General features: G+C 34.1%; 1 protein-coding gene across 1 annotated transcript in view; it reads left to right on the plus strand.

Moving 5' to 3' along the window:
* Positions 1-13147, plus strand: part of cnsta (consortin, connexin sorting protein a) — a 40479-nt gene that overhangs the window by 1167 nt on the left and 26165 nt on the right. The window contains exons 2-3 of the mRNA XM_051133019.1: positions 6187-6609; positions 10275-10417. Coding sequence (XP_050988976.1) covers positions 6270-6609; positions 10275-10417 — 483 coding nt within the window. The 5' untranslated portion in view covers positions 6187-6269. The remainder of the gene's footprint in view (positions 1-6186; positions 6610-10274; positions 10418-13147) is intronic.

A 13147-nucleotide genomic window follows, 5' to 3' on the forward strand; every position in this document is an offset into this window, starting at 1 on the left:
TCACGAGGTGAATCATAACATTATAAACGTTAAAGCAAAAAACATATTTGTAAGTCAGGCTAAAAATAAAGTACTGTACAATGTGTATGGCTTCAATGAGGAAAAGAACTACAATCCCATGACACATTAAGAAGGACGTAATCAAAATAAAAATGATTCAGACATATAAAACTATTGTTTTAAATGTGTCAGTGTCAGAAGTTAACTTTTCCATTAAGGGGCAATATTTATCCTCTGGAATTTTTTAGATTTGTGAGGGCAGTTTTTATAGTCACCTTATTATGTTGTGTTTAATGTCAAATAGTTACATTTACCCAATTACTTTAATCAATATTTGAAACTGTTGTCAATAACAACAGACTGTCTAAAATTGTATCTAAATTATGCATTAAAAAAAAACAAAAAAAACAGGAGCTTATAGGGCTGCAATATTATGGCAAAAATTATTATTGTAGTGTGCTTTTGTTTCATTTGGGGATGTCACATTCTGGCTTTATAGACAAACACATTGGTACATGACATTAGTCAAGTCTAGTTATGAAGGTCATGAGTTAAGCAAAAACTCCCGTTATAATCACTGAAGCTAGGAAATTAATCATTAGTTTACATCGTATCTGCGCTGTGTTGTTTATGAGAGAATTCATGAGTGTGCACTCATCAACAGCTCCAGCATTTTCAATCTAATCTAAGCGCCTCTGATTGGTCAATGCATTCTTAAATTCAACAGAAACGCATTTGATTGGTTATAAGACTCAACGCTGCACAAAACAGCACTTAAAAGCTGATGCAGATTAATCAAATCTAAATGTAATTTTTGTGAATTGACACTTTCCATTCATTTTCACAATTAATTTTAATTGTGGCATTTTAATTGTGGGGCTTTTTTATGCAGGATCTTCAATTTATGGGGCATTTTAGTTCATTTTCGTGGCATTTCTGCCTCAAGCCATTATTAATTTCTGACCCTGATATAGTCTCTGTGTGTGTGTGTGTGTGTGTGTGATTTATGTTTAATGCAAAATATGCATAGTTTGCCTTAGTCATTCACAGAGCTTCAAGAGACTTGGTGGGAGCTAAAGTGTTCTTTTGAAATGATTTACTTGTCATGATTCTCTGATTGGTGGATGTTTCACTGCAGAATTATGGGTACTAATATAGTTTTCACCAGGTAAAATGCTGTTAAACAATTAAAACATTATTTGAAAATAATGTGGACTGTCAGCTTCAACAACCTTGCAGCTCACTATAGGTCTATTCCCTTATGGAGAAAATGAATGCTATTTTTAGCATGATGCACTCTATTGCCATGGCCAGCCACTGAGAATCAGTTACTCCATAGAGCTGAAGTATATTTCATTTAAAGCAGACCTATTATGCCCCTTTTTACAATATGAAATATAAGTCTCATGTGTCCCCAAAATGTGTCTGTGAAGTTTCAGCTCAAAATACTCCACAGATCATGTGTTATGTCATTTTGAAAATGGCTATTCTGAGTGGAAGCAGAAACACACTGTTTTATGCATGTCCCTTTAAATGCAAATGAGCTGTGGCTCCCCGCCCCCTTTTTCAAAATAGAGCTGTGCCTTTACAGCTCATACCTGAGATACTCTGCTAAAAACATCTGTTTGGTTTTGATTATCATGTTTATCGTGCTGAAATAATGCGTTATATACCATATTAGTTTAAACCTCTGATAAAGGGTTTTCTGCGCGCACACACACATTCGAAGAACGTGCACATGCAAAAGAGCATGTGAGCACTAAACTAAGTTGTCTTTCATGTCTTATTGCGCTTAAACTGTCAAACACACAGTTTGTGTTAAAACACACAGAAATTACAAAAACAGTTGGTTATGTCTGTGAAGGTAAACAGCTGGGAAAGAAACCACGTTTATATATAGGACTGTGTGGCAGTAGTGTAATATACAGTAAATAAATCAATAAATCCACTACTCTCTTGTCTCCCCTGAGGCTGGGACTCTAAATAGTGTTCTGTGCTTGTCTGTGCAGCCAAACACAGAACAGTTAGCATGCTTTGCTTGAACTTTTGCCATGGAGTTAGAACTGGTACACCATTGTCACTTGTAAAAACAAAATTTGAGCACCATGGGTGGAAGTGCAGATTAAGGGGAGGTAATAATAATATAATAAGATCCCCTTTCTACGTCACGGGGGGGAGCGAAATCTGACACGTTCATTTTTTACACGCTTGCAGAAAAAACAAAGTTACTGGGTTGTCTTTTTTCACATTTTCTTGGTTGGTAGATACACTGGGGACCTGATCATAGCATTTAAACACGGATAAAGTCTGATTTTCATGATATGTCATCTTTAAATATATAAAAAATGTATTCTTAAACATTTAGAAAGGAGTTTCAGTATTTATTCTGGTTTAAACTTTCAGAGAATTGAGGTTAATTTCACAGATGGTTTTGAAGAACGCTATGTGCAGGCTATATGTGGGACACATTTGTGTCTAGCTACACTAGTCATGCTTGTTTTTCAGGACGAATAAACCTATTTCTTATCCCTCTCTCTCTCATTCATCCCTCAGGCTTTAGTGTTGTTAAAGGAGCTAATGAGAGAGTGCAGCTGTCTTTGATTATTAATGAGTTCTCTCTTAAAAGAAAGCGGATGAATGAACATGGCATCTCACATACCCTAATTTCTGCTTGCCATAATGTGACTGACCTCGTGTTATTCTGGCTGCGCCCTTTAAAGAGTCTACTATTAACATCATAATAAAATTCTTTTAAAGAGCTGTTTTGCATTTGGTTTTTGAAATGACATCTTACATCGGTCGCAAACCTGAGACAACAATCTAGTCAGTAAGAATTGATAAAAAAAAAAAAAATCCACATGTGTGAAGCAGTAATGTGTGGTTTATCTAGCCCTTCTGGTTGATGTGGTCTGGATGTGTGTAGGTGGTCACACCGCAGGCACAGATCAGATGGTCCCCGGCTCACTGAGTCACTGTGTTTTCAGAGAAGCGAATGAACGCCTGGGGTCTGCCGTGAGTCAGTCCGCACTTCTAGAGCCAAATAACATCAGGATCAGGTCCTCTACACAAACAGCCAAGTTCCTTTTGTCTGCAGTGCCCTGATAAATATTGATTCACTGGTTCACTTCATTTTATTTTGTAAATTGCAACATAATGTGAGTTTTGTTGTTTATATATGCAAGACAAGGCAAGTTTAATTATAGGCTACAGTACATTTTATTCACAATGGCAAATGAAAGTGCTTTACATACTGTAAAAAAAAAAAAAACATTTAAGATGCAAAAGAAATGGAAATGTTATGTACATAAAAAAAAAAATCAATTGAGACCCTGGACCATAAAACCAGTCAAAAGGGTCAATTTATGACTTGTCAAAGCTGAATAAATAAGCTTTCCATTGATGTATGGTGTGTTATGATAGGACAATGTCTGGCAGAGATACAACTATTTGAAAATCTGGAATCTAAGGATGCAAAAAAAAATCTAAATATTGAGTAAATCACCTTTAAAGTTGTCCAAATGAAGTTTTTACTAATCAAAATTTAAGTTTTGATATATTTACGTTAGGAAATTTACAAAATATCTTCATGGAACATGATCTTTACTTCATATCCCTAATGTTTTTGGCATAAAAGAAAAGGCTATGATTTTGACCCATACAGTGTATTGTTGGCTATTGCTTTAAATATACCCGTGCTACTTATGACTGGTTTTGTGGTAAAAACAATGGCTTTTAGTCCATGTTATAGATAGTGTATTTTTAAGGGGCAAAAATTAATGATGACTCATAATGCATTTACATTACATTAGTTTGAGGCCAGCTCTTAATATTTTCTTTATTTTCTGTCTTTGATCTATGTGGAAAGGAAAAGGTTGTTAAAAAGCAGAAAAACTGAAATTGAAATGACCTCAGAATTTTAATTTACTCACATTTATATATCAGACAATTCCATAAATCTTTACATTTTTAATTCCCAATTTCTTTCTTTTTTTTTTTTTTTACCTCAAAACGACGATCATCAGTTGACAGTGCATTAAATATTTGAGTGAGTATTTAAATGTTTTAGTATGATTATTTCCTCTGAGAATTACCCAGTGTTATTTTAATATTTATATATACTGTAAAAAAGGGGTTCAAAGTTGTGAATAAAACAAAGATTATTTGAGTATGATTTACAAATAAATACTATTTCAGTCTTTCTATTCCTTTCTATTACTATTATATTTCTTTTTTTTTTTTTTTTTGTAATTATTTGTGACCCTGGACCACAAAACCAGTCTTAAGTCACAATATACAAATGTAACAATAGTAACAATAAGTAACAATACACTGTATGGGTCAAAATTATAAATTTTTCTTTTATGCCAAAAATCATTAGGATATTAGATAAAGATCATGTTCCATGAAGATATTTTGTAAATATTTTTGATATTTTTGATTAGTAATATGCATTGCTAAGAACTTTTTTTTTCTTGATTTTTCGTAATTTTCCTCAATATTTTCCTTTTTTTTTGCACTCTCAGATTCCAGGTTTTCAAATTCATTCATTCATTCAGATAAATTGACTTTTATGACTTGTTTTGTGGTCCAGGGTCACATTTGTGAAATGTACTAGCCATATTTGAGTAAAAATTGCTTTAAATGGAATACCAATTTTTGAGTAGTATTTATTTTAATCATTCAGTTTTAAATTTTATTGTAGTTAATTTTAGTAATTTTATGTGTTTTTTTTTTTCATTTTTATCTTTGTAAGTGTGTGTGTGTGTGTGTTTGTACATATGTGACCCTGAAATCTTGAATCTGAGGGTGCAAAAAAAAAAATATATATAAATATTGAGAAAATCGCCTTTAAAGTTGTCCAAATTAAGTTCTTAGCAATGCATATTACTAATCAAAAATTAAGTTTTGATATATTTACAGTAGAAAATTTACAAAATATCTTCATGGAACATGATCTTTACTTAATATCCTCATAATTTTTGTCATAAAAGAAAAATCGATCATTTTGACCCATACGATCTATTGTTGGCTATTGCTACAAATATACCTGTACTACTTATGACTGGTTTTGTGGTCCAGGGTCGCATATATCAATTTATCTTTTAGTACTTCAACTTAATTTTTTTTTTTTTCAGTTAGTTGCCAATAATTTATTTTAATTGTTATTTAAGATTTTAAAGATTTTTATTATTTTTTTTTATAATATTTTTGTAATTTATTTCAGTTTTCAGTTAACAGAAATTTATTTTAGTTGACAATAACAACACTGGATTCAACCTAGTTTGTTCACTTAATCCACACTGAACTGCCCTAAGCACTATTATCGTACCCAGTGACCTATAAGCATTGTAGTATTCATTCATTCATTCTGCAGCTTCAAAATCCCCCTGAGCAGATGAAAAACAAACAGCCGGTCTGCTTTAAGATCTGTAAGATGCTGTATGATATTGCATAAGCTCTGTCACGAGACAGTATGGTAATAAGCATGATGCTCTTTCTTCAACAACCCAATGGGGACTATTATGGAAAATCTCCATGGTGTGTGAATTCGCTATACAGGGGAAACAAACAATCTGTGTGTGTGTGTGTGTGTGTGTGTGTGAGAGAGAGAAAGAGAGAGAGAGGGGGAGAGAGAGAAAGGGAATGCGTATAGCCTACTTACTTCAGCATTTCCTATTTCAGTATATTACGGCAGACTAAAGGGAGAGAGGACAGCAGGTTGGTGCTAGAATATATAATATAATTGATTAAAATAATTACAATAATGTTTTACAATAACAATTTTCACAATGTGTTATAAATTTTTAAATATATTTTAAATAATATTTAATATATACACATTTATATTTTTATGATCTTTACTAAAACCAGTTTTTTCAATTCCTTTTTGAAAGATTATCTCTAATGATATCATGTGAAATGATACCAGAACTGTACAAAAACATTAGCAAAAACCTATTTTGCATTTGGCCTCTGATTAATACAGCTTTAATACTGCTATAAACGAATGTAAAACAAAACCGACAAATGGACTAATCTCAAGTGTTTTGATTCATGCTCTGCGCTCAGCCAGCCTGAAGTGGAATTATGGGTAAACTATGAGTCAGTTCTCTTAAAGGCCAGCAAGCTCTTTGCTTTTCATGATGGCTCACGGCCATTAAAGTGTCTCTCTGATTTGTTCTCCAGTGGCTGGGCAGGAGCACCATTGAGTGTTTGCAAGGCCTGCAGGGGTTCAAGTGGATCTTCATGCTCTCGGTCAGCGGGACCTCATGGACGACGGACAGTGGCAGAGCGACGGCCCAGTGAGGCGAGGAGGAGTAACCGACCCCGACCTCCTAAATGACTCTGACTCCAGCCGCAGCCCGGACGAGAACCAGAACCGACTGGTGGAGGAAGCCGAAGAGGTCGAACAGGGGCCCCGTGGTGGACAGAGACCCCTCCGACAGAATCATACTAACAACAATGGTGATGATGAAGATTATGACAGTTCCAAGGTGGAGGACGAGGAAGATGAGGAGGAGGAAGAAGTGGACAGTAACAGTGGCGCATACTCTCCAGAGCTGGATGGACACATCCGAGACTCACCAACACCCAGCCCCAGTCCCACAGGTGACAGACAATGTCAAACTGAGACATCTTATAGACCACAGTTTGAAAAACAAACTGAAGCACATAGGGCTGTCAAGTAGTCGGTTTAAAAAAATCCTCGATTGCATTTTGCCCGTGTCTAGTAACCAGCAAAATACTGGAAATGGTGCATTCCATGGATGAGAACCCATGAAACGCATTATTAGACTCTTTTCCAATGGCTGCATGAGATTTAAACCTATTCCAAAATAATAATAAAGCATAATTCTGTTGTGAATTCACAAACGCTATGATTTAAATAAGTAAATGCGATGCAGGTTTAATATACACTTTAATTATTTACTTGCGTGTAGGTTACGTAAATGTGTGTCAGAGCGGCTCCGTTCTCAGTAAATGCTGCTCCACACAAACTGTAAAATCATTTACATGTGTGGAGCGTCTTAAACTCTATCTGTGCATATTGTATTGAGTCTGGGTTTATTATAACATTAATCTGGGAATGCAAAGTGCGCCATTTCATCAGATTTAAAAGGTAAATCATTTATACACCTACGCAAACACAGTAGAATACATTAGTATCTTTCTCAATATGCTGGCTCTTCATTGCAATTTTAAAATAAAAGCTCAAAACTTTGCTGAGATTACACGTATTGATGTCCATATATTGAAGAAATTACAGTGGTTGTAGCATTTCCGTCATGGCCAAATATTAAAGATTAAATGGACATTTGAATTAAATGTTGTTTAGTCAATATTAAACAAGGATTAGATCACGCAGTAAAGTGTAAAAACAGTTATCAGGAAAGTGGCGCCCTCTGCAGTCATCTGTTATAATGCGTAATGTACGTTAATGCTGTTGTTTACAATACATTATTTATTTTTCAGTTTTGTTCAGTAAAACCATATGATTACTTGCTTTTGATACTTTATTTGAACTAATTATCATTGCCTAATTGCTGTTATATATGTATTTTATGTAGTTTTAAAGGCTATTGTTCAATTAGGTCTATTTTTACTACTAAAAAAAATTATTATAATTATCCGATTACTCGATTAATTGTCAGAATAATCGACAGATTACTCGATGAACAAAAAATCCATTAGTGACAGCCCTTGAAGCACAGCATAGATTTGAGGCTGTTGAAGCACAGCATAGCCTTAATTGCCCATATCCCACAATCCTGTGTGTGGTTGAAACCAGAGTCTAAAGGTACACTACAACATGGTATATAATACCCTTCAGTTCAGCATCATTTAGTATAGTGTCACATGATTGTTGTTGTTAACTAAAACTACAGCTACACTCAGTGCTGCACTTTTTTGCTTTGCGTTTTTTGAAAAGTTTCACAGACAGACAAATGCTCTGCAAACAAACAAACGTTCAATGCTCTGCAATGCAATAAAAAAAAAAAATGCAATTAAATTATGCATGCCAGGCCAGTAGTTTTATAACACACACCACACACATACAGTATGTACATACCTATAGACTGAACATGTAATATGCATGCACATAACGTCATTATTTTCACAACTATTTCAACTAGTTTCATAGTTTATGAAGAGATGCTAACAATATCGTTTTCAAAACTTGCACTTTGCAACCCATTTTTAAATGTTTGAAATTTCAGGCCCCAAAAACAACATCGTTGTGTAAATGAGCGAACAAAACGCATAAAGTTTTTCATTTTTAGTTGAAAACTGTGTTATGTAAACATCCCATATAATATAGATTAATTAGGAAAGAAATGGGTTTTCTGTTAAGATTCATTTCAGCTTTAAATACTTTTCAGAAATTAGAAATGTTGCCATTGGCAACTAAATGAAATTAAATAAGTTTAAATTGAAGTAATAAAATTACAGTAACACTTTACAATAAGGTGTCATTTGTTAACGTTGCATTAACTAACATGACCGAACATTGAGCAATACATTTATTACACTGTTTATTAAGCTTTGTTAATGATAGTTAATGAGTCAACCCTTTACAATAAGGTTCATTAGTTAACATTAGTTACCTACTTTAGTTATCATGAACTAAGAATGAACAATACTTTTACAGCGTTTATTAATCTTAGTTCATGCAAATTTCAACATTTAATAATGCATTATTAAAATCAAAAGATGTGCTTGTTAACATTAGTTAATGCACTGTGAATTAACATGAACTAACAATGTACAGTATTTTCATTAACAAATATGAATAAATACTGTAATATATGTATTGTTCATTATTTGTTCATGTTAGTTAATACATTAACTAATGAAACCTTATTGTAAAGTGTTACCAATAATAAAAATACAGTAGTTGATTGTTTGTTAATGTTAGTTCACAGTGCATTAACTAATGTTAACAAACACAACTTGTGATTTTAATAATGCATTAGTAAATGTTGAAATTAACATTGAATTAACATGAATTTAGTTAACTTATATTAACTAATGCACCTTACTGTAAAGTGTTACCAAAATTACTAACAATAAAACTGAAATTAAAAACAAAAAAATTAACATCTTTTCATTACTAAAACTAAAATTAAAATTGAACACATAAAAGTAAAAAATCATTAAAAATATTAATATTATAATAGAATATAAATAGTACTAAAATAATAATCAAAAGTGTGAATCTGTTAATTCCTGACAGCTACGCTATCAGGATTACAGCATTCAGTAAAACATAGTTTGGAAGTGCCATGACTAAACAAACAACTAAACAAACAAATACATTTTGATTTATTTTCACACGTCTTTGCTCATTAAAACAAATCCTACAATACTTAAGGCAGAATCAGTTAATCAGTTCCAGCCTTCACAGTGTGAAATTTTCCACATGTTGACCTGGAGGCAGTCAACTCAAGTTAAATCCAATGAGCCATGTGTCAGTGCATGTGTGTGAATGTACGGTCACGGTTCTTGCACAAAAACAAATCACTAGCTCACCTAGAAGTTACACAATGCTGATTTTTTTCAGTCAGATTCTAAAAAGAATTTCTGAGGAAGAGCTTGTCATTTGCAGAAGCTTGTTAAGTTAGTGCCATTGAATCATTACAAGATATTTCGAGAATTAGTAATAGGTTAATGAGATTAGTAATAGGTCCTTGAGCACACCTACTTTAAACTCATTCATTCAGTAGCTTGGTACACTCAGGGAGCACTGGTATACAAAAATAAAAATGACTAATATTGAATGTTACTTGGACATTAAATGATGTTAGTGGCACAACCCAATCCAAAGGTGTCATCTTAAATGACGGACATATTTATTTCTTGATCAGGCTGTGGGTGGAGAAGAGTTTCTATTGTCTGAGAGGATTCAGATACCCTGAGTAATAGTGCTAGGCTTTTGTTTCTCTTTCTGCAGTAGAACGAATGACTGCATCCCATTGTTGTTGCGCAACTTTCAGACAGGTTTGAGTGCCATGAATAAGGGCAAGCCTCTAGAGCGAAATATATCAGTGTTGATACACAAACACTGGGTGTAACCTCTAAATGTAATTTTTTGGAGCATTTAGACATGATAAATATGTCTTGGATAACACCTCACGGTTATTAAAATAACAGTTCTGAACCACATTTAAGTCTGTTGGTACTAATTATGCGAAATATACCATACAGTTAGAGTTACTATAGCACATTTTCAGTGTCAACACACTTCAAAGTGGATGTCATATTTGTCTTTTCAGTGTCAGAGGGGCTTGTGAGCCCTGAAGGGACGCCTCACAGCGATGCTGGATCACTCCAGGGCTTCGCTCGCTCCCTGGTGGCATCTCTGCAGGAGTTGGGGGAGCAGGGAGACCATCCTCTTCTGCCACAGTGCCTCCATCAGGTCTCGTACTTCTGTTCTAAATCATCTCCACTCTGTGTGTCTCTCTCTGCTCGAAATTACTAAACGTGGTGTTAAATTAAATGTTCCTAAAAGGGTCATCGGATGCAAAACTCACTTTTACACGTTGAGCATAAATATGTGTTGGCAGTGTGTGTACACAACCACCCTATAATGATAAAAATCCACCCAGTGGTATTTTTTTAATCTTTACAAGTAATATCCCCTTTTTCAAATCAAGCCATTCTCAGTATCTTGTCTGTGTGACACAGACCAAGGCCGCTCCCACTATACGACCGTCTTACCTTAGACCCGCCCCTGAGTGAGCTGGAAACACCCCAATCCTCATCGTTTCGACTCCGGTGCAGGGGAAGACAACGATGTCTCCGATTGAGCGATTGAGGTGTTTTGTTGTTGGGTATAATAATGAACATAGCAGTCGTCATTTACTCCTGACTGAAGACGCAGAGGATTAACGTTACTTTCGTCTTTGAAGGAAATGTGCCGACCCCCCGATCTGCCTAAATGCGTCTATGTTCTCGCAAATCATTCGTGATGCAGCTTCACCTACAGCAGAAGTGAGGATAAGGGTTTTTTATGCATCTTTGCAAATTGCCTTTCCTAATTATGTGCTAGTTAGCAAGTTTCGCAGCTAAATGCGGCTAAACTAAACAGAACAGCTCATCAGCACACAGAAGAGAAGGGGCGGGTGAGCAGAGCTCATTAGCATTTAAAGGCAAATGCAACAAAATGGCTCTGATTATGACAAGGTAAAAAGGGTGTTTTTACACTACCACTGAGAAATTAACCAAAGTATGTTATTATAGACTTCTCATTAAGACCCTAACAAATTATATCAACTTGTAGAATCCAATGACCCCTTTAACAAGTAAATGTGAGAGATGAACCGCTAAATGCCATCTCTCACTGTTCGTTGATTAGCAAACACTCGTTTGTCTGTTATACAGGCTCAAGTTAGATGACAAGCAGCATTTCATGTAAACAAGACAGGGAATTATATTTAAGGTATATGTAAGGTGTAAGGTGTATGGCCAATTCCATTTTTTCACCTTTTTAAAAGTTTGTTAGACTATTTATTTTGCTAGCATAACAATACACAATTATATGGTTAGGTGTAATTTCTTATTCTCACCAAAGCTGCATTTATTAGATCAAACATACAGTAAAAACAGTACTATTGTGAAATAATATTACAAGTTAAAATGACTGTTTTGTATTTGAATATGTTTTAAAACGTAATTTATTCCTGTGATGCAAAGCTGAATTTTTTCATGCAAAGCTGAAGCATCATTACTGTCACATGGTCCTTCAGAAATCATTCTAATATGCTGATTTGCTGCTCAAGAAACATTTATGATTAATGTAGAAAATTGTTGTGTTGCTAAATATTTGTAATATTTTGTGGAAACTTTTTATAATTAATATAATAATTTTATAATAATTGTTAACTGATAATAACTGATAATTATTTGATGAATAGAAAGTTAAATTAACACAATTTTCTGAAACAAAAATCTTTTGTAACATTATAAATACCTTTGTTACAACTTTTCATCAATTTAATGCATCCTTGCTGAATGAAAGTATTTACCAAAAAAAAAAAAAAACCTTTTAGCTTACAAAACAATGAGAAATGTCTTTCTGCAATTTCCAGTTGCCAAAACAACATGTGACCCTGGACCACAAAACCAGTCTTCAAGAGAGAAGTCCACTTCCAAAACAAAGATTCACATATTATGTACTCACCCCCTTTTCATCCAAGATGTTCATGTCGGTCTTTCTTCAGTCGTAAAGAAATTATGTTTTTTGAGTAAAAAAATTCAGCATTTTTCTCATTATTCTCATTATTCAGCATAATGGACTGCTATGGTGCCCCGATTTTGAACTTCCAAAATGCGGCTTCAGATGATCCCAAATGCGGTTGTAAACGATTGAGAATAAAACGTATTTAAATTGTACTTTTTTTCATGAAAATAACCGATCGTTTTGCTAGATAAGACCCTTCTTGCTCGGCTCTGACCGTTTACAACCACATTTGGGATCGTTTGAAGCCGCATTTAAACTGCATTTTGGAAGTTCAAAATCGGGGCACCATAGCAGTCCATTATATTAAGGAAAAAACTGAAATGTTTTCCTCAAAAAATGTAATTTCTCTACAACTGAAAAAAGAAAGACATGAACATCTTGGATGACAAGGGGGTGAGTACATTATATGTGAATCTTTGTTTTGGAAGTGGACTTCTCCTTTAAGTAGCACGGGTATATTTGTAGCAATAGCCAACAATACATTGTATGGGTCAAAATTATATATATTTATTTTATACCAAAATCATTAGGATATTAAGATCATATTCCATGAAGATAATCTGTAAATGTCCTACTGTGAATATATCAAAACTTAATTTTTGATTAGTAATATGCATTGCTAAGAACTTAATTTGGACAACCTTAAAGGCAATTTTTTCAATATTTAGATTTTTTTGCACCCTCAGATTCCAGATTTTCAAATAGTGTCATCTTGGCCAAATATTGTCGTATCCTAACAAACCATGCATCAATGAAATATTTATTCAGCTTTTAGCTGATGTACATCTCATGCATTTTTACAGTTAGAGTGACAGTAGGCATCTGTTCATCGTGATCATTGCCAGTAGATGGTGCAAGCCTCTTATTCCTTCAATCTGCCTTGCTATCTTATATGAGCCAGAACAT

The sequence above is a fragment of the Labeo rohita genome, chromosome 17, assembly GCF_022985175.1.
Source record: "Labeo rohita strain BAU-BD-2019 chromosome 17, IGBB_LRoh.1.0, whole genome shotgun sequence".
Taxonomy (NCBI): domain Eukaryota; kingdom Metazoa; phylum Chordata; class Actinopteri; order Cypriniformes; family Cyprinidae; genus Labeo; species Labeo rohita.